The sequence below is a fragment of the Vanellus vanellus genome (assembly GCF_965231255.1).
Source record: "Vanellus vanellus genome assembly, chromosome: 7".
Taxonomy (NCBI): Eukaryota; Metazoa; Chordata; class Aves; order Charadriiformes; family Charadriidae; genus Vanellus; species Vanellus vanellus.
Genome location: NC_138912.1, coordinates 38,449,889 through 38,472,430, shown reverse-complemented (window position 1 = coordinate 38,472,430; position 22,542 = coordinate 38,449,889). Strand labels below are relative to the sequence as shown.

The window sequence follows — 22,542 nt, the reverse complement described above, 5'->3', positions numbered from 1 at the left end:
GCTGTTTGAAGCAGTATTTAAAACGAGGTGAGTAGCATCACTTCAAGCCTGCCTTGTATTTTAAGAGATCTTTAGCTAGGATAGCCAGCATAGGCACTCATTAACAAAGCTTCAGCCTGAGAGAACCAGTTCTTACCAGCGGTGAAGGGAGGGGAGAGGAGAGGCTTTGACTGTTATCATTGACAGAGCTCACATAGCATTACTATATTATTGCTGAGCTGTTAAAAGATTAACCCCCGGGTTGGATTTAAGTAGGGCTGCTTGTGACAGTGGGCACAGGAGTGCCCAACTCTGTTCTTTTCACTGCACATGAGAATTGGATAGGAACTTACCTCATTTTTCTAACATAGGTAGAGTGTAACCTGCAGACGAGAGAGGAAGCTCTTCTGTACACCGCTTGATAAATTGCAGCCATAACCAACGCCTATAGGTAGCTGTCTCTGCCTAAAAAGAGAAGCACAGAATATAATGCAGTGGCCCTGCAAAGTTAATCTTGATTTACAAGGTGCAATAACCCACTGCTACCAAAAAACTCCCTCTCACAGAGTCTGCAGCGTGCTGATGTCTGCTTTCTAAAATGATCACTTTGGTCTTAGTCATACGTCAAACCCAGTGTCAGGCAATTTCAAAGACTATTTAAAGATATCTCAGTTTGTTTCCATCTGTGAGTGTGCACAGGTCTTAGAGAAATTGCTGTAACACTGGATTAAATGTTCCTGCCCTGAACTCGGGTATCCCTGGGGAAAAGAGCAGTGAAGGTGGCTGCTCTCTTGTTTATTTCCTACACAGTTGTAATGGCCACAATCCAACGGAACAGCCTATTGCAGCACACAGCAGATCTGTGGGAAAGGCACCGATGCCAGAAGAGAATGAAAGACAAAATATCAGCTGCGGAGGAGTATTCCCCAAGTTAGACGAGAGACAGCAGTTGCAGCTGAATTGGATCACCTCCAGATATGAATGTTTTTTTGTGCCAAAGGATCCTACCACGTTTTCAGCTCAGGCAGTCACAAACTGCAGTCTGAACTCAGCTTCAGGATGTCAGAAAATAGCCAGAAACGCCACCATCTCTCTAGCATTCATCTGAAACAGAAATGAACTGTGATTCATAATCCTTAAACAACTATTTTGAATATTTCACTTTTCAACCACAGAACTCGAAGCCCCTTTAAGGAGGAAGTTACATTTGCTTCGATTTACAGATAAGCGGTGCCAAAGAAGAGGCTGTGAGTCCTTCCTTTCGGGAAAGGTCAGTGATGGCTCCCACGCCTGAGCGGTGCCTGAGCAGAGGCTCCTATCTGTATGGGGAGGCAGTTTCTGTAGCCTTGTAGCTCCTGACATCTCTGCCCCGGATCCCTTTTTCCCACTGTCTCAGCTGAGGGTGGTCCTTGCTGGGATGATCCCCAGGGAGACCCGGGAAGCCAAGCCTGCTGGGGAGAGCCTCGGCGTCCCTGCTCGGCGTTTCAGCCCTGGCAGCGGGAACTCAGCACGCTGCTGACAGGCTCAGTCGGGCAGACACGTGCAAGGACGGCAACTGTCGCGGAGACCGTGTCGGAAACAATTTTGTGGTGCGACGATGACGCGGCCGTCGCTTCTCCACCCCCGTGTCTCGTATAGCCTGGCGTGTGAAAACTCTCCGAAACGAGGAGTTTACAAACTGCTCTGCACTTTGCTCTGTAATGAGCAGTGGGATGTGACCGGCTGGGGGACAAGAGGAAGAGCCTTGTACCTGGCAGGACAAAATACGACATATGCAGGCGTTTAACCCCTTCTTTCCTAGGAACCACAATCATGGAACCGTATCTCAAGTTGGAAGGGACCAGATTTTGGTGAGGATCGCTGAAAACTCAGTACAGACTTGATGTCAGGAAGTCAGCCCAAACTCCCCTGCCTCGCCTGTGGCTCTCGGCTACACTGCGCAGCCGGCCGGAGAGAGGACTCGGCCTCTCGACCCCACGCCTTTTCCCCACTCACTGCGTTCTGTGCAGAAGGAGTGCTGCCTCCAGCACCGGGGATCGGCGATGAGAGTCCCACCTTGACCCCGGATGGACGCACGGCTCCCACCGCAAACAGCAGGACAGCTGTCCTACTGGGGCTGAGCCGGTTGTCCCCCACTGGGAGCGATGGGAAATGTAGTTCTGCGCAGGCTGCTCGCAAGCCCTGGGCAAAGCGCGATGGCTGACTCTCTCTGCTCCGGATTTTTATTAACTTCTGGAGTCTGTGAGGCTGCCTGAGAGTAAACTTTTTTTTTTACTTCTTTTTTTTTCTTCTTTCCTCCCACCTGCTCCACTCTATCAGAAATCCATATGCTGTATTTTGCCAAGCAGAAGTTATTATGAGAACAATGCTACTGCAGTAATTTGAGCTGTTCTTAGCAGAGAAGTTTGTTCCTCTTAGTTTCTCTTTTTTCTGTTTTTTTTTTTCCTTTTTTTTTTTTTTTCCCAAGCTTCCCTGTTTTTTGTATCAGTAACATAAGAGCATTGTTTAAAGTTAAGGACCATATGTCCTCAAACAAGAAAATATGCCAAGAGGCTGCCTATATCTAAAGGAGGGAGCTGTTTAGCGTTCAAGCACCCAAACCCGCAGCTAAATTTGCAAGTGAATAGCTCTGATTAGAAAGCATGCTTTGCCAAGACAGATGTCAGAATAATGACAAATATTTTTCGTGCCTTTATAACTGAACAAACAGATTCCTCTCAAGTACTGAAAACATTATTCTGGGCTGGAACCTACCTGCCTATATTTAGCACAAAGAGAATTTTATAAACATATGAAAGTAAACGTTTTCAGGGCAGCCTTTTGCTTTTTGGTAATGAATTGAGACATTCTAATCGAGAATTCACGTCACGTAATTTGAGAGCATAGCTTGTAAAAATAATAAATTGAATATGCAGGGAAGTAGCACTCTTGTTACCAACGTTACTTACAAGTTTATGTTTAATTATGCCTGACTGCTATTTGTGTGCTTCCTGAAACAGAGCAAGCCCAATCTTATTAATCCACTAGGCTAATTGGATTAATGGACAAAACACATCTTCCCTTAATAAGATAAAGGATTGAAATATAATCTCTAAGGGAAATATCCACCCTGCTGTTAAAAGAAACCAACAGATTTATTGACCCTAACTGCCCCCAGAAATGGATCTTGCAAGAAGAGCTAGCTTTAGAGGCAAGCAGTTGGAGGAGATACTTTGGACCTCAAATCTAGGGACAGCGTCTCAGCCTTCTTCAGCCCAGAGCAATCAGTCATTTGGTAAGTGCACCCCTATCCACATGGAGGAGTAAAAGCCAGAGCACTATGCTGCATCGTAAAGACTTCTTCAAAGGCAGCGCAGTGTCATAGCCTCTTGTTGCTATACGCAGTTGAAAAAAAATCATGGATTAGCCCAGTCGTGTGTACCTGGGTCCAGTGCTGTGCAAAGATATGCAGAGAAAAGGAGTTCAGAGTCAGTTCTGTGACTGATCTGACCTATCTATGAGAGATTCCTTGTCCTTGTTATTCCTTGTTATCTATGAGTGTATGAGAGAATCCTTGTCTCTTCTCCATGGGTCCATACAGAATCACAGAATGATAGGGGTTGGAAGGGACACCTGCTTGTGATAGCACATTACCCAGTATTTCTGCAGCACATAAGCAGGGGAGATGATTTTGAAAATAACAGAGGCTTTCTCGTCATTTATTCATGTAATTATTGAATTGAAGGAGCACAAATACCACTTGTCGCTTTAGTGCCTAGTTGCTTCTTTGCAACTATTTTTGAGGCAGGCTCCGAGTTGTATGAATTGCATCTATAAAACTGTTCTTTGTCCCCTGCAGATACTGTACTCTGTGCGAGAAGCAATCTTGCGAGCAAAGTGGAGGCCGGGCCATACAACTGCATCTCTGACAGCTTCCTGTAGCTTACTAATTTGAGCTTTGGCAGGCCACCAGAGGAAGTGAATCCCTGAGACTCTCCTGATGCAAGAAGAGCAAACATAAGGAGCAGGCAAGGAGGACACAAGCAGTAGGAACACACACTGGTGAGCTCTTACACGGACAAGATTGCAAAACAGGCAAATCTTTGGTTCTGTATTGCTAAGATTTATTTTTTTTTTTTAAATCTGGGTTTGTAAAATACTCATTTTGGTATTAGCAGTTGGTAAAAGATTTTTCAAGCCAAAGAGGTGGCTGGAAAATGTAATTGTAGGCTAATAATGGTTATACTAGTAATCTTGCTTTTTCTTGCTGTTCTGGTTTGTGTCTTTCCAGCTGCCCCCAATAAGCAGAAATAAGCATTAGAATTGCTAACAGCTGGCCCTTGCAAAACAACTGTTAATTGCTTTAAATACCTAAAACTAGCAAACTTGCATTGAAAACTCATGGTCAAGCCACAAGAAACTTCTTGGTAAAAAAAACCCCCACATTTATTTTTTAGGAAGAGACCGAGGAAAGACAAACCACTTCTTTATAGAGAAAGTTAATGAGTACTCTTTCCCTCTATCATTAAATTTTAGATGCAAACTATCCAAATCTGGCCTTGCCCTAAAGTTAGACTCGTCGTGTATATTATGCATACGAGGGACTCCTACAGTTTCTCATACTCAGGGTGGGGACCTTGGAAGACAGAAACTGTCTAATTTGATACTGCTGATTACATTCTGCTTGCACAGGTGTAGAGGAGACCCCTTAATATCTGAGGGACATTTTTAACAGGATTTGCTCATTTCAGCTTGTTGGGGTAGCAGGTGTGTGTTTTGTCTTTTCCCCCTCCCTGCTGCTGCTGGCTAGGGAAGATCCTCAAATTCTGGCATTAATTTGCTGCGCCGCACAAAATAACTGATGATACAGGGTTCAGCCTCTCGGCTGCGGGTAATGACTTCATTTTGGGAGCAGATAAGCATGGACATACAAGCACCATTTGAGGAACATGTGTGAAACTAGATGAGGCTTCCTCTCCTCATGAAGGGTACACCTAAGTTGTGAATACACTTAAAAAACCTAAACACTACTGTGAGCTAACTCGGTATGATATCAAGATGATTCACCTATGTCTTAAAACACTGCACGCAGGTCGTGGCTGGCTGTCTCCAAAAGGATACCGAAGAAGCGGAGAAGGTTCAAAGAGGACAACAAGCACGATCAAAGACTTGGAGTATGGCTGCTGCAAGGAACTAGGTAAGTTCTGATGCTTTAGCCTGTGTAAGGGATAGGTACCAACCCATGCAGGAACCCGGTTAATCAAATCTAATTAGCTGGAGCCATGTTCCCGATGAACAAGCTGAGGTGGTTTTCCATGGCCTGGCTAAGGGATGGCGCAACTGCTAGGTAAAGGATGTTGTGGATGCAAACCAGTTTTAGCTCAAGAGAGGAGAAATACTTAATGGAGAACTCTGTTGAGGGTTACTAAATAGACGGACCACATCAGGCTGAAAACACCCCTGAGTTAAACATGTTTGGAGGCCGTGACATTATTCTAGGCAGCATGGGCTGAAAGAAAGCTTTGGCGCGAGCCAGTACAGTTGCGTGCTTATGAAGCCTCTTGTGCTTCGCTCTTGTTTTAGGTGGACCTTTCATTTATTATCCTTCAGCTTAGGGCCTGTGGAGAGCTTCTACAGGATCGCTCAGAAAAGGAACCCTGTTAGGCTACAAAGGAGTCGGTGTTTCTGCTAGAAAACACACTGGGCTTGCAAATCCTAAAGAAAGTCTGAAAGCCTCCCGAAATCCACTTGTTGTGGTTCTCTCTCAAGAACCGTTCCTGTTGCACTTGTTCTTAGAGACAGTGAGTGCTTCTTAACAAGGTGCCGACATAACAAATTGCTCTGCTAAGGCCACAGCATAAAGCAATTAAAAAAACACCAATCTTTTAATGCAACTGGGATATCAGTGACTGTGCTGGAGTCTAGGAAGGCAGCAGAAAATGCCTAAGTGCTCTCTAGTTAATGGGCAAAAAGCGCCGATAAGGGGCAGAAACAGATTCATGGAGCAACGTGACTATTGGAAACAACTCCTGACTGCTTGGTAGATGCCAAAAAAATCCTGGGCTCCTTTGAGCAGAAATGTCTTTGCCTTCAGCCCCGTGCTGCCCCATACAAGTGAGTCCGCTACTGAACATGCTAGTAAACCTCTTGTTGTTCTCTGCTGTCTGCCTTACTTCCTAAAAAATATCTGAGTAGTGCAAAAGATTATGAGAACACATTGCATCTCTCTAGAAAGAATCTGAATGCCCCTGCCGTGTGTGAGGTTTTGCCAAATCTCTGGAAGCTGCTGTTAAATCTCTGGCGAGATCCTATGGACTCTTTGGATAACAGGGCTTTAACTAGATGCCTCAGCTAGAAGCTTGGATATCATTCCAGTGTTTCCTGCTAGTTGTAGGAGTTGTATTTCTGTTGGAAGATGACCAAAACGAGAGGAAAGGAGAGGAGGGGAAGGCTTATTTTTTGACAGACAGTTCCACTAAAAGCTGGCGTTCTTCCTGTGCTGGAGCAGCGGCGCTCGCAGTACTGGTGATGTAGTCGGCTGTGCGGACACATCTGTGTCAACATCTGGACATGAAATGACTAAATTCACTTAATGTTGTTGTTTGTTTCTCGTACAAGAGATGTCGTGTCTCATAGTCTTCCCCAAAATGGGGCATAACACCCGATGTTGTGATGCTTGCTCTTTAAAAGACGTTGCGGAGGGTATGGAAGCTGAGGTAATGACTTAGGTACAGGGAAGAAATCGTGATTATGGATCATGCTGCAACCTCCAGTTACCTCTTATGACTGAGGTGGGTTTAATCACAGAATGGTTAGAGTTGGAAGGGACCTTGGAGATCATCTAGTTCCAACCCCCCTGCCCTGGGCAGGGACACCTCCCACCAGCCCAGGTTGCTCCAAGCCCCGTCCAACCTGGCCTTGAACACCTCCAGGGATGGGGCGGCCACAGCTTCTCTGGGCAACCTGCACCAGGGGCTCACCACCCTCACAGTCAAGAATTCTTCCCGATACCTAACTGAAATCTCCCCTCTTTCAGTGTAAAACCGTTTCCCCTCATCCCATCACTCCTCTCCCTGATCAAGAGTCCCTCCCCAGCTTTCCTGGAGCCCCTTTAGGGACTGGAAGGGGCTCTAAGGTCTCCCTGGAGCCTTCTCTTCTCCAGGCTGAACACCCCCAACTCTCTCATCCTGTCCTCATAGCAGAGGGGCTCCAGCCCTTGCAGCATCTTTGTGGCCTCCTCTGGACTTGCTCCGACAGGTCCATGCCCTTCGTGTGCTGAGGACTCCAGAGCTGGATGCAGCACTACAGGTGCGGTCTCATGGGAGAAAGCAAGATGAAAGTAACCCTACTAAAGAACGTGTGTTAGAAGGGGGGTTTGACCCCTCTTGTGTGTTTGCCAGCACTCTGTAATTTTTGCTGTGAAAGCGTTCAGCCAGGGGTGACCAAAAACGTCCCTCTTAAAAGAAGGAAGGTGACAGGCTGGCCAGGTGAGTAAGGAGATGATTCTTTTATCTGAAGCCCGCATCTAAAAGAAAGGAAAAATTGCTTATGAATATCCCTGATTCTAACTTAATTGCCGGGACTACAATAAACAAGTAACTAGTTTATTTATGAAGTCCTACAAAACAAAGCACAGTGACCATAGATCCATCACGGCCAAGCATCTTCGTGTCCATCTGTGATGGCCGAGAGCTCCTGCAAGCCAGAGAGGGGAGAGAGGTGATCTGCTTTGTGATACAGCTTTGGATGCTGCTGGGCGAGATGCCTTCATGATCAGCAGAGCGGGAGGCTGCTCCGGGACCTCCACGTGACGACAGCACCATCCATCTGCAGACATCTTCACTGGGGCTTTGCAGGAGGAGACCAGGGCGAGTATCTGCTGGGCGGGTGGTGGCATGGGAAAGCATGCTGTGAAATGCCGGAGGTGCCACCAGCTGGAACATGGGCGGTGGCAGATTGGTTTAGGATCAAAATTACACATAGGCGTTAAAGCACCGGTCAGATGGGAGTGCACTTTTACTCCAAAAAATGCCACTTTGGGCTTAATGCTTCCCACAGTTTTGGTTGTCCTGGCCCATTTCCACCCCATTTATTCTCCCACGATGATTAAAAAAAAGATAAACACCTCCCTCCCCCCATACGCACGTACCCGTTTTTGGGGTGTCTCCGCGCTGGCCATGGAGGGGGGGGGGTACCCCGAGGGCTGCGCGCCCACGTGGAGCGGCGGCGGCAGCGCCTGCGCAGTGGGGGCGGCAGCCGCTGTGACCGAGCGCACGTAGCGCGCGCCCGCCCCGCCCGGCAGGGAGGGGGGAGGCGTGGCCTGGGCGCCTATAAAAGCCTCGGCGGGGCCGGCCGCGCGCGGTGGGTTACGCCACTGGGCAGCTCGAGCCCGGCCGTTAACGGCACCGCCGCCTTCCCCCCCCCCTCCTCTTACCTCAGGTCAGGCCCGGCCCGCCGGTGGGTCAAAGGGATGGGGGGGGGGAGGGGGGAACGACGACGGCGGGGCGGCCTGAGGGGAGCGTCAGGGGTCCGGGAGCGGCGGCGGCCGCTGCGTGGGCGGCGGGGGTGGGGGCGATACGTGGCAGCGCTCCGGTGGCGGCGGCCGCTCTCCCGGCGAGGGGGCCGGTGCCCGCGGGCCCGCCCGGCCGTTGCGTAACGGCAGCCTCCGGAGGGGGGCGGGAGGGCGCCGGCGGGCAGGGCCCGCCCGGCTCCCCGCGGCTGCGAGACTAAACAGTGCCGCCTCCTCCTCCGCTGCCTCCTCCTCACGGGAGCGGCGGCCGTTCGGCCCCGGCCCGGCGGTTCACCGCGGCCCCGAGCGGCTCGGAGCACTCTCCTGCGGGGTTTGGAGGCGCAGGTGGGCTCCCGGTGGCACTCCGGCCTTGCGGGCACCCGGCGGGAGCCGCTGCCGCGGCGTGAGGGGGGTTGCGCGGAGCCGATGGGGCGCTTTGATTGTGCTGCCTCGGGAGGGGAAGAGCGCTCAGGCGCGATTTCGTGCTTGGATGGGTGCAAAGTTACTTTGCTTGAGGGGGCCGCGGTGGTTGTCGCACGGTGGGGTTATCTTGATTTGCCGTTCTTTCTACCGCTTTGGGTTGGAGTCAGCCAACCGCATTATGTAAAAACCTGCCTTGCGTCTAACTTGGCGGTGAGCTATGCCCTTGAGCAGGTATCTGGATAGGATCTGGGCTGACTAGAAGGAAAAACCTCCAGCGTGGAGTCTTGAGCGTGCAGTTGAATGAAGAGAAAATGAAAATATTAGCTGGGCTTAGAGTAAATCTTCCGCTTTACCTGAAAAGCTGGATGCTCTTAGAGGAAAAATACTTCAAGGTTACAGAGAGAAGATATCAAAAGGATTGCCCAGCACTCGGTTTCGCACATTTTTTTTTTTTTTTCCTGCTGAATTCAGTAAGAGGAGTTGCAGAGGCACTCCGGTGCTGAGGTGTTCACCTACTTCGGATACAAAAAGATTCAGCACTCAAGATCTTAGTAAATGAAAGAAGCTATCGATTACAACAAGTAGATAAATGTTAAATGCAGCTTCTTATGATGCCAAAGACTATGCAGCTAAGCATGCAGACAGTGCGCTGGCAGGGGTGGAAAGTAAAGTTCCCAGTTTGGGAAGCAGAGGCCTGCTTTTGGGGTAAGAGATAGTTCTCTGCTTTATTGTTCTGTACCTGTTACTACTTTTGAATCGTTGGACACATTTGAATGTCTTGGGCTATGTTGTAAAGCATTTGATTTGACCTAGAGTATTCTGCACTGTGTCTTAATTATGTGCTGACAGAACCAGTACTGATTTTTTTTTCCTTTTTTTTTCTTTTTTTTTTTTTTTTCTTCCTGGGACTCAACAGGAATGTGCCTAAATCTTGCGATGTTAAGAGTGTTAATTCTGCTGTTTAAGCAGTGGTTGTGGCATAGGTAGGCACATCTCTTCTAGCTGTTAATATATTTAGAAGCTGAGGAAGCAGCACCATTTCATGAACTGCTGTCCAGTGGCAGTGCTGTCCTAAGCAGTTCCTGATCTGTGCTCCTCACATGGGCTGGTGCATTGGATAAACCAAATCAGAAATGAGTGTATGGGGGGGAAATCACTACCTCGCCTCCCAGCAATAAAAAAAAGCTGATGTGGATTAATTCCCTTTGCTAATTCAGTGTGTAGCCCTAGGCATGGCTAAGGTGGCGGTGTGGAGATGAGGAGCTGCTGCAGAAATTTCAGTTGAACGATGGGGTTAATGTGTACATTGAGAGCTATGCATTGAGCCAGAGGAGAGAGCGGCTCTCTGACCTCTAGAGATTTAAACATTGCTGCATAATGAATGGTTTTAAAATCTAGCATTTAAACCTATGATTTTGAGGCATGCACATAGATTAGAAAATACCTAGTGCAGTTTGAAAAACATAAAGGATAGATAACGAGTAACATTGTGTAAGAAGTGAGGATAAATAGATGTTCATGGGAGGAAAATGATGCCTCCATGTTGACGTTCATATAGATAAGGACACTTAATTTTTAAAGAAAATGGTCTGAAAGAATATACTTGTTGGGAAAAAAAAACCCTTACTTGATAAGTTGTGTCTGTTTAGCTGAGGAAAGACTGAAAATAAAGTCTGTGCTGAAACAGCATCTTTGCTGTCACTTGTGCTGTGTGTTTCTAGGCAGTGTTCTTGCAATAACTTCAGAATGACTTGCTGTTCCCCTTGAGAGGAGCACGCTTTCTGCTACTGCAGAACCACCTGCGAGGCTACAGCTTCAGCCTGAAAGAACTCTGCTCTGTTACTGGTTTTCAGCTGTTGATCATTGGGATTGTCCTGCTTTCTTTATAATCGCTCTTAATATCTGAAAACATTCTGTATATCTCTATAGATATTCTGCTAATCCTTGAGCAGAAGAATAAGTAGAAGGATAGCCTTCTGCTTGTTGTGTCTAATAAGTGCTCCGCTCCATTGCCAGTGTTCTTTGTCTTGGCTTAGAAAGTTAAAACAAGTGGGTTCCGAGAGGGCTGTGTCCATTCAGTCTTACTCTGGAAGAAACCAAGGAAATACTTCAGTTCCTTGGGTACAAATCTGTATGAACACGCCTGTTCTATAGTTAGACTAATGAATGTTGTCTTCAGGTTGGCAATAAATCATACTTAAAATGCATCACCTACTTGAGTCTAAAATTGATTCTTGTTATATATAGATTATATAATTAGATTATTATATTACTTGTAATACAAACATGCTACATTCTTCTGTTAGCACCAATTCTAGCAAATCTTTCTTCTCTCACTGCTTGGATCTTAATTTTAAAACAGCCTTTAAATACAAAGTGCTGGAGAATTTAGGGAACTGGATTCTAATGTTTCTGTCCTGTGAGACTGTTAAGCAATGATGACAGCTAAATGTTTGTGGTACTTAGTACTTACTCTGGGAAAGTTCTTTCATTTTGAGTAGTGTTTCCAGTCACATCATGACACAAGACTATAACTTGAGTCGTCCTTGAGACAGGAGAAGATTAGTGCAGTGAGCAGCTGTTGTTTGTTGGTGCTGTTCTTTTCTCCCCCCTAACTCAGCTCGGTTTAACATATTTTATTTTTTTTAAACATAGAGTTTGATACATTGGGGATTGTGGGAGTGGGCCAGTATTTAAATCAAAAGTTGAGGATCTTGCTGATGGTTTTGACTCCTGGCCTTGCAGCAGACTTAATTTTAAGTAGGTCACTTACTTCTTACCTAAGTAGAGAAGCTGTTGAGGAATTAAGTTAGAGCTATTCCAGAATAATTCCATGTTGAAGTATACCCTTGGTTTCCATTTTCTGTCTGTTCTCTTGGTAAGCAGCTGGGAGCTTGGAATGGGCGATGAGGAGACTTGTATAATAAGCATCTTCAGTGAAACGCTTCAGTCTTCAATTAACATAACTGATTGTTGTGAGGTTATATCACTCGCTGTAGTTTGTATGAACGTCATTTTTCCTTCTGCTTTGCATGGATGCTACATGCACGTCCACTCTCCTATGACTCTTGCAGGTTGCTTCTGCTTGTAGAGCAGAGCTGAACTCTTTAGAAGGCCGCTAAGTTTCGTCATTTGAAATGGCATTTGTTGTGTATCCCTGCTGTTCAGGGAATCCTGTGCTGTGCTTGGCAGTATCATTTGTCTACTTGCTGCTTTGTTTTACTTGCATCTTTGTGTTTGTTTGTTCTTTGCTATTTTTTCCCTATTCATTTCTTTTTCTGCTCTGCCATGTTTTACTGTTGCAAAGCTTAGCAAATGCACGTCTCATGAAAAGTCAGGAAGCTCCTGTGTTAAAGCTGTCAGCTGGACTCCCACTTCTGTATGTGGGTAGTGGATTCCCTGCTCTCCAAGATGGCTCAGCTGCTGTCTCCATGTCTGTCTGAGGGACACAGCTGAGGAGGAGAGTCAGACTGACAGGAATAATTTAGAGAGGATTTCCATCTTGTTTTACTTCATGTCACTGATAGGAAGACGTTAAGCCTACTTATTTGGCAGCTTGTGCATCTAAGAGATTTCCAGCATCTATCTCAACTGAGCTTTATTTTCTTTGATTTGGGAACCTGTAGCTGATCCTTTTGCAGTAGTTTTGAAAGCTGTGCTACTTAGCAACTGCTGTTAGGGCAGTGAAAGCTTGGCTGGCCGCTGCCTTGGGCTCTGTTTCCAGCTCTGAATTCTGGCTGGGAGGGAAGTAATCCTGGGTGGCTGAAAGCTATTACAGGAGTCTCGGTCCTTGCAAATGACAAAAAAGCTGGAGACTGTGAAAGGAAAGAAAAATGGAGTTGGAAGTTACCTCTGGATGTTGTCTAGTCTGACCCCCTGTTTGAAGCTGGGTGAGCTTGGAGGTTAGGTTAGGCTGCATGTGGGCTTGTCCCATTTAGTTGGTTTTGAAATTTTTCCAAGAATGGGAGATCCAGTTTCTCTAGACAACCTCTTCTAGTGCCTGACTGCTGTCACCGTGAGAAACTTTCTCTTCGTACCTCCTTAGAATTTTCCTTGTTGCAATTTGTGACCATTGCCACTTGATCATTCTTTTGCTGTGTGCCTGTGGAGGTATGAGGAGGGAATAGGGTTGCAACTGCGTTCAAAGTCATCCCAGTATTGGAGAAGGCTTTAAAGGCAGGCAGAGAGAGGAAAGAGTTTCCAAAGCATGATCCTCAAACAGGCTTTATGGCATCATTCTATTGTGCGATGTAGAAGACTGTCACCAAGAGCCCCAGGTGGAGAGGAGACATCGTTTTCATCACATTTTGGTGTTTGTTTGTTTGTGTTTTAGAAAAGTTTTGTATTGATTAATAGCAAAAGGTAAACTTTCTGAAGCTTTCCTTGTGTTTTGCTGAGTGCAGTAAACAAATAGCTCCACGAATTCTGAGTACTGATAATGTTAGCAAATATTTATCATGTAGTAGAACTGTTTGTGCTTTGTAATTGATTCACAGATGTAATAGCTTGAGTGCTGAATGAGCAGCAGGCACTTGGCTTTCTGCAGAGCAACATATGAATTGAGCAGTGTTTTTAATAAGAGTGCAGGTACATATCAGTGTACTTGTGTATGTGGATACAGCTTCTTTTAAGAAAATAGTGAAAGGAGATTTGCCAGCAAGAAAACTTGATTCCAGATGTGACCCATTAATTTATAGCAATTACTCAATTGGAGCTCTTATTAAATGAGACTGACAGTCACAGAAGAGGTAGGTACAGTTGTATAGACCTTACCAGGATCCCTGGTTTATGCTGAAAACTAGGTAAGTGTTACAGGCTGGCTGGAGGATTGTCTATTGTTCGTTGTGTTAAGGGCTGGAGTTTCATAAATGGATTAAACCTGTGCCGCTACCAGAAACAACAATTTTGCCTTCCTTTGCTGTCTTTGGCTGCCAGTTCCTGCCTCCAAATTGCCTTCCTGTGCTGGCATGGTACGTTACGTGGCCATATAGTGAACTGTATCAGAACTGAACCAGGGTGAAATGAACTTTGGGGGGATTTTTTTAGATTAGTTATGCTTGAAATAGTCTGATTTAGCTTGTTGTCTGGCTGCTTGTGCGGGAGACGAGCAAGTGAGGAGGTGAGGAATACTGCTGTGGACAGCAGGGCTGGTTTAGAGCATTGGTGAGGCTGAGGCGCCTAACTCGACTGGGGAAAAAAAGCAGGATTCGGGGCTTCTCTTTTCAAAGTTTTACTTTACAGCTTGCATTCAGTTGGTGAATGTGTCAGAATGTTTCAGCCTTTCAATTTTGGTCATGCAGATTTCAGATGGTTTACAAGAGTTGGAGATTGCGCTGCTTTTCTAGGCTCTTAGGGGCTTCCTGTTAGTGCCAGTGACACTGTGCTTGTCCTGTCCAAGAGGCAGTTCACAGAGTCAGTAAATCTAAACCCAAGCAACCGCTCTTTCTGTAGCGCTAGGGACGGAAAGAAAAGGAGGTAACTGCTTCCTGACCCTTCAGGTGCAATATGAGAAGAGATCCTGCACTCTGGAGTCAAAGGAGGGTTTCCTGTTGATACCTCTACTTGTGGGTGGGATGATTTTTCCTTGAGTGTGACTTTTGCACTTTCCTGATTATTGTTTACATCTTCCTTGTGTGAATGGACCACCTGATGTTATGTTGTTCACTATCGGTACCGCCAACTCGATCAAAAGCATATTGCTTTCTTCCTTAAATAGGCCGAGCCGCTTTGTAGCTGGAGTTGCTTTTTTCTTTTTTCCCCCCTTCATTAGTTGTCTCGCTGTTGGAAGATTTTTAAAACGTTTCCTGCTAGTACATGCGGTTGTTTTCATTTTTATGAGCAGATACAATACATGACAGTTTTAGCTTTCATGTTTGGAAAAAAGTAAATCTTGTGAATTCCAAGGCAGGGCAATTACTTTTAAAGTATGCAGTAGTGAGAAAATCCTGGGCTGGTAAAAGGGTTCAGGAAGGCTGAGAGCTTCGTGGGTGTTTGTGGGAGAAGGTGCTGCCTGTGAGCCTGCTATGGACTAATCCAGGGACTAACTACGAACCAGTTGACAGAGAAACCTTTCGTGTCGGGTATGCAGGCTGGCTTTGTGATGGTGGCAGCTGAAGGGCAGGAGCATGCAAGTAACTGATTGTGTGGGTTGGTTTTGTAGGGTTTTCATTTAGACCTGTTCCACTGTCATCTTTTTAACTGATCAAAGTAAACTTTTTTTTTTCCATTGGGTAGATGAACTTGATAGTATGTACTTTAAATTGGCATTACGGGTTTTTTTTCAGCGTTTGGTCTTGGGTTTTTTGGTATTTTTTATGAAGCAACTGTGTCTGCAGTGTGGCTTAGATGTCAAAAAGATGAAGAGTGCTTGTAAAGACCCTGTCTCCAAGCTATTTTTTCTTCTCCTACCACACAAGACAAAAGTATAAGAAAGTCTGCAGAAGGGCATCAGTCCTCTGTGTGAGCTGCTCAAGCTTGTCAAGGTTCTGCTACCTCAGTAACTAGTGGCAGCCCCAAGAGAATAAGCTGTCTCTTTTGAAGGTAGATTCAACTCTCCGGTGAATAGGGATGTTTTACCTACTTTGTTTCTTTCGTAGGTACGTGGTGAGGTGACAGCTATTGAACTATGGCATTCAACAAGATTTGGTGTACTGTAGCCCTTGGACTTCTGCTGCCTTTTTCTTATGCCCATACGGACTTCTTCACTTCCATTGGTGAGACATGCTTTGGTTGAAAGAATTTCTTGACAGCTCTCAAAACTGATTCTGCAATGATGTGTTAATGACATGCAAGGCTTTAATTGGTACAGAACTAAATCCGCTTACAAGTTCTTATGACCTTATTGACTTCTTTCTTTTGGGAGAAATGTGCTTTGAGATAAGTCTGTCCAGTTAGTCTAATGACCCAGACTAGGCTTTGTATTCATTACGTATTCTTATAGGTACTGACCTCTAAACAAAATTTTGTTGTGGGCTGTTGCACATATATAGAAGCAAGCAAAACAGCTGTTGAGGGTACATAATGATACCAGTATGTTAGCATACTCTCCCTTGGGTTCTGATGGCCTGTGACACAGCTGAAGATGTGGACTGTATCACTTCATGATGAACCAGTTCAGCTGCCTCCTTGCAGGAAATGAAGCAATTATTAATTAATAACCGAGTCTGTTAGGAGACCCATTGAAGTCATGCAAGTAATCTTAAAAATAAAACACTGGATTAGTATTGTATATCAAACATGAAGTCTTTGTATATTTCTGTAGCTTTGTCTTTATTTGCTCTACATTATATAGGCTCGGATGAAAGATTACTCTGTTGCAACCTGCTTCCTTTTCCAAATTATTCATAAATTAGTTCTAATAATAAGTATGTGATATTACGTTAACTTCCATGGCAACAAGCTTGGCCCAAAATAAGATTTTCTTCTTAAAGGAAAAAAAAAAAGGCAAGAAGACTTACTCAGATACTCCTTCACGGTCATTTAAGTAAATGCAGAAGGGCTGTGGGGAAGAAAGTTGAAGAGGGGAAAAAAGTAGAAGAGAGGAAGAATGCCTCTTAATTCTCAGTTTTTTTGTTTCTCCTTGTCTAACCAAACTCATTTGTTTTTTAGGTCATATGACAGACTTAATTAATACAGAAAAAGATCTGGTGGTGTCACTGAAAGATTACATCAAGGCAGAAGAAAGCAAGCTGGAACAGATCAAGAAGTAAGCAGCTTGTTTCATAATGCTAATAGTTAATAATTTGGGTCCACCCTTATGTAAAATGTGCTTCCCAAGGCTGATTAAATTTGTGGAATTTTTCCTCTGAGGCAAAGCTTAAACTAGCAGGTTTTGTCCTAAGTTATTATATCCAAGCCATTGGTTTGCTTTATGCAGCTTTCTAGAGATGAAATCTAATCAACCCGCTTTCTATACAATACCTTCACTTTAGGACTCCTGTTTGCACGTAATTCCCAAGGGGATGTAGTTCTTTGAATGACAGTTTGCCTAGTGGAAACTAAAACCCAAGTCTCCGAAGTCTCCGAATGAGCGTTACAAAGACTGCAATGACACACTAGATGTAAAAGCGCTAAAAAGTGGTAGTGTTGCCATATTGCTTGTGAGTGGCTAACTGATGAATAGTAATAACCCACTACAAGAGCAGAGTCTCTTTCTACATGCTATATTTAGATTTAAAAGTAAAATAAAGCAAAATAAAACTTATACTGCTTTTAAAAATAACAAGAGACCTGGCTGTTGCCATTACTATGTTGCTCGGCTCTATAGGTGTGAGGATCAGAGTCCAATATGTCAAATTTTATCATAGCCTGAAAAAAAAATTTTGTATCACTAAAGAGGATGGTTTCCTGGCTTTCAAAAATATGTGTAAGTTTGTCAGGAAGATTTTTAAACAGTTTTAGATAAATGCATGAATTTTGTTTTAGCCTTTGTGTATTACATTCTGTCATCCAGGATGAAAGATACTTATGTTGGTCTGTATTTATTTTTATGACTTAAAATACAGAGTCAGAAAAGTTAAAATAACTGCCACAGGTAGAACTTGGAAAAGATGCCAGCATCGTATGAGTTTGTTGGGCTCTGTACTTTGGCTGAAGGATATTGGTAGCTTCTGTTGACTTAAACTCAGTGAAAGTTGGTAATTCACTGAAACACGGAGAATGGCTTGTACCTTGTGGGTGGCTTGTGGTGGAGGCTTTTATGAAACAGAAACTACCTGAAAGAAATCCTGGCCTTGTGGTTGTGGCTCACAGTTGCGGTGACCTTCAGCTATTCGTTAGGTTTGATAGTCATGCAGTGGGAAACGTACGATGGGTTTGACAGTGTGCAACGTGAATGCGCAATTTGTTGAAATTGCTGTCTTCAGTCTTTGGCTTGCTAGAAGCTGGAGTTGGTCCACAGGACCGCTTCAAGCACTCTGTTTTGGAGGGAACCCCTGCACTCACGTTGCTGCTGGCAAGAACACAGACAGGGGCTGTCACAGCATAGGAAAACAACTAACTAAAGGCAGTGTGGGAAGAGTGAATGCAGACAGTGGCACTTTTAACAATAAACATCTACCTGTCTCAGGTAAAGCAGGCAAACTTAATTCAGGCAAACCAAATTCTGGAACAAGCTGAATGCCGGCTTGTGTACAGAGTTCCTCTCCAGGCTACAGATTTTGCATTTGCTTTATATTGGTGCTGATGTTTGGTATTCTCTGTGGGGTGTGGCTTTAAGTTAATTTATCCTGTTTTCAGGGTGTTGTTACATGCCTTAGTGTTCTAGATCTGCATTGTTTTGCCTAGAGAGGGGAAGTGTGGTTGTTTGCAGACCTGTAGTAGCTGGTAGGGCTGGTGCTTATAGCATGGCTGATGTGCTTCCTGACTGGAGCAGACTTCCTGGATGTTTCCATTAAAATGATAGATGAACAGCAGTAATTGCTGAAAGATGTACTTGTTTCAGAGTGCATTGGAGTTGTGAATGGCTAGTGTCACTGAGGGTGTTAAGGAAGTTTGTGGAGTCAGAACTGTAGCACCAGAAAGTTGATCTGGGTTCCCCATTTGGGAGCGTGGGAACTACATGGTTCTTAATACAAGCTTACAGTACAGAAGGCAGTTTTGTGGTTGGAGGCAAGGAGCTTATTGTAGATTTAAGAGCCTGTGTCTGAACGTAAAATAATTTGAGACAAGCATTGAAATACCTTTTTGTAAACTTGAGAAAAAAGATAAAAAATGTGGGTAAAGCTTTGTTTTTGATTAGTCCTGCATTCAAACTCATAATGAAACTGCTGGCATACTGCATTTGGTGTTTGTAGGAAGGAGTTTGTTCAGCACTGTTCCGACGAAGACCACAAGAGCAACACAAGATTTAGGCTGCAGCTGAGGAAGAAGATTTTTAAAAATAAATTTTTATTTATCTCCTTCTAGGAGAGCTTTATATATCGATAATGTATAAGCTTGAAATTTGTGTTGGGGTTTTTATTAGCGAAAACTGAGTAGCTTGCAATCAGTTTTATAGTGCGTTGGCAGACTTTTGCAAGAGACTCTAACGAGTGTGTATTTTCACTATAGATGGGCAGAGAAATTGGATCAGCTGACAGATACTGCTACGAAAGACCCAGAAGGGTTTTTGGGACATCCTGTAAATGCATTCAAGTTGATGAAAAGACTGAACACAGAGTGGGGTGAGCTGGAGAACCTGGTTCTGAAGGACATGTCAGATGGTAAGTGTGCCTGTAGTAAGAACAAGGATCACATTATAACTGCGTTTACTTGACTATGTCTTTCATGTGTCATGGTTTGAATTAGATTTGTAAGTCTGCTTTTGAGGTGACTTCATAAAAAATAATCCTAGAAGACCTGCCATTCTGCTGTCACTGTGCTATAATTTGAGCTTTACAAGAACTTAGGAAAACTGCTATGTTTAAACTGAATAATCTCCTTGGACACTTTAAGTTTTGCAAGCTGTCAGGGCGTGCTTCGTGTACTCTCCCTCTTCTTGCAAACTATATTTTAGGAAATTTCATCTCTGAGTGCAATGACTTCACTGAACAGAAAAAAGGGAATAAAATTCAGAGGGCAAGACATGTTGGAATGTCTTTGAGTATGGTCAAGTGCTGTTGCTGCTGTGATAGGCCCAGTGTTGTTAAGGTGTGATGGTTTGAAACCTGAACGTTGGCAGAGACTGAGCGTTTGTGGAACTGGTCTGAATTAGTGTAGTAAATACTTTGCTGCCTCTTTTCTTCTGCAAGAGTGGAAGCTTTTCAGTAGGGAACAGAGCACAAAATAGTTGACTGAAAGAGACTTTTAGCAGTAAGGAAGCCAAGATGATTATATTTGACCTGTGAGTATCTGTCTCAACAACTAACTAATAATAATAAGTAGGTTTGTAGTAAGAAATGTAAAGAAGTGGAGCTTTCAAAATAGACCCAGGGTTGGTCTCTAAGGATTCGGCACATTCGGCTTCTCTGTTGCTGCTGTGAGGGACTGAATGTGCCAACTGAAAGAGCTCTGCACCTGCCAGGCAGGAATCTGGACCAGTGTATCTTAAGTCCTTGTTCTGAATGGGGGGTGGGGAAGAAAAAAGCTGGACTGCTTTGTTTTCATAAAATTGTCAGGAAAAAGGAAAACATTGAGGGAAGCATAGAGTAGTAAAAGAAAGGATGCACGGGAGTGAAAGGATATGGTATTTTTTTAAAGCAGGAATACTTTTCCATAAACCAACAGTGTTATCAGGCCTAAATAGTTAAAAGGACTACTAGAATGTGGCAAAAATCACAAATTTGGCCAGTTCATTGTTTATGGATGATTTTCCAGCTGAGTATTGCATACTACACTTTGGTTTTGGTTGTGCTGTTTAGTTTTCTACTGGTGAGTATTAGGTGAACTTAACAAATGTCATGTTGGCACCATCCTTAATTAACACTGTAAAGCTTGTTATGCTGCTGGATCTTGGGACAAAAGAGTTTGTTGAGCAGAATAGTTACTTTTCTGAAAATGCCAGAGTGGCTGTCAGTTTGTTCAAGCTGAGGTCCTCATGGTGGACTTTGGTGCTGTTCCTTTTTGTGGCTGTGTGTACCAGGATGCTGGTGCTGCCCTCCTGGCTTTCTGGAGTGCCGTTTCCCTCATCAGGGCAAACAGCCCACCAGGCTCGTGACTGTGCAGAAGTGGAAGGGGAACAAATAGTGTCAGTTCTCCCACCGGAGAGAGGATACTGTACTAGCTCTACAGGAGGGCCCTTCAAATAACAGCAGTAGCAGTGGGGGGGTGTGTGTGTTCACCAGAGAGGAGTAGGAACCTTTCATAACAGGGGAGATGATGACATGCGACTCTAAAGGCTGGGGAACAGATCCTAGAGAGAATATTTTTTTTTAACTTCATAGAACCTGCTTGCCACCTTTTCCATAAATGTCACCCTGGTGCTTCTTCGAAAAGCTGCCACGTTTTTCTTTCTGATAGTTCCTTTGCTTTCTTTTCGAAAAAAAAAAAAAAAAAATTGAAATGCTAACTTTTCAACATGTGCCTTGAGGTCAATTCAGAGTTGTGTGAAGATGGATCTTGAGAAACCTTTTTAACTTTGTGTGTTTCTCAGGTTTCTGTGTAAATATGTCAATGCCCAAGCTCACAGAAAGCTGTTAGGTTCATAGTGGCTGCTCAGTTGCCTAAAGTCTCGTCAAAAGCTGTTTACAGTTAGACACCAGCATTTTTGTTTTTCATCTTTTCATTGACCAGCTGTATCTTTACACTGCTATTCTTGGCACTGGTTTGGGTTTTTATTTTTTTTTCCTCTTATAAATTATTTCTAAATTCCATGTTAGTAAATGAAAAGCTTTTTTGGAAGGCAGATTGAATGGAATGGTTGCAAAAACTACCAATATATTATCTGTAATGTTCTCCATGTGGGGGTGGTCTTTTTGTTCTATGTAACTTTTTTCTTTTTTTTTTTTTAACCTGTTGATTCAAAATTAGTTTCTACATGAAACTGAAGGGCTACTCCTGTCCTTTAGAAACAAACAGCATTTGTTGCAGCTCTGCAGGTCTAATTGCTCTTCCTGACTTACTAGTGGCCTTTCTTGAAATGTTACATTTCCCCAGAGTAGGGAGTCATTTAATGCGTAGAGTTTATACTGTTCCTGGGACAAAGAAGGCCAAGTGTTTTCCTGTTTTCCTAGGCTTTATCTCCAACATGACTATCCAGAGGCAGTTTTTCCCAAATGATGAAGATCAGACTGGTGCAGCAAAAGCCCTCTTGCGGCTTCAAGACACGTATAATTTGGACACAGACACCCTCTCAAGAGGGAATCTTCCAGGTAAGAGTCATTGATGTTATATTCAGAAGCTGCTGTGAACTTTTACTGAATGTCCTGATTGCAAATCACGGAATGCAAGTGTCTTCCTGAGTTGAGATTCTTCTTTGTCCCGTCGTTCTCATCACTCTGCTCACGTGCTTATTTTCTGCTTGTGCTAAACTTAAAAATTTCTTTTTAGTAGAAGCCTGCATCTTCTAGTTATGGTAAGATGATTTTAGTGTTAATAGTTTTTATTAAACGATCAATAGCAATAAAATCTTGCCTGGGTGAGGATTTTCCTTGTGTTGAAGTGGTTGTGCACTGGCAGAAACCTAGTTATATTGCACAATGTAATGCATTCTAACAAAACAGTTCTATCATTTATTATTCCTTTCCCTGTCATGGATAAGATGAACCTATCCCATTGGGAGTGACTGAAGTTTCTTTGAGCTTAAACTTCAGGCAGTGTATAAACTGAAAAACAAAAGACAGAGGCTGTATTACAGGCATAGACAGACTTGAGCTTATGTGGCATTACCTAAGGTAATTTTTAATAAGTTTACGTGCAGGAGAAGACACACTTTCTTGTTAGCAGACTCTTTCTCTGCTGAGCTTTCTTTGCTTCCTCTGTTCAAAAATGGTACTGTGCCAACTGGCAAAAAATCAACTCTGTACAATCCATCTGTGTTTTTGCAAGCACTCATTGTGGTCAGATGTCTAATAAAATTAAGGATAATTGGCTTTATATGCTATGATGTATAACCTTGCTTTTGGGTTTAGTTCAAGACTGTCTCAAAGATGTACATGTTCATTCTACTACAATAAGCAGTTGTTATTGTTTTCTTAAACCAGCACAAAAATACAAGGTGAAGTGACTGTAGTTTA

The 22,542-nt window shown here is 44.0% G+C and overlaps 1 protein-coding gene across 1 annotated transcript in view; it reads left to right on the top strand.

The window, feature by feature from the left end:
- The first annotated feature begins 8,685 nt into the window (after positions 1-8,685).
- Positions 8,686-22,542, top strand: part of P4HA1 (prolyl 4-hydroxylase subunit alpha 1) — a 33,193-nt gene continuing 19,336 nt past the window's right edge. The window contains exons 1-5 of the mRNA XM_082486497.1: positions 8,686-8,812; positions 15,487-15,603; positions 16,499-16,595; positions 18,941-19,092; positions 21,541-21,678. Coding sequence (XP_082342623.1) covers positions 15,516-15,603; positions 16,499-16,595; positions 18,941-19,092; positions 21,541-21,678 — 475 coding nt within the window. The 5' untranslated portion in view covers positions 8,686-8,812; positions 15,487-15,515. The remainder of the gene's footprint in view (positions 8,813-15,486; positions 15,604-16,498; positions 16,596-18,940; positions 19,093-21,540; positions 21,679-22,542) is intronic.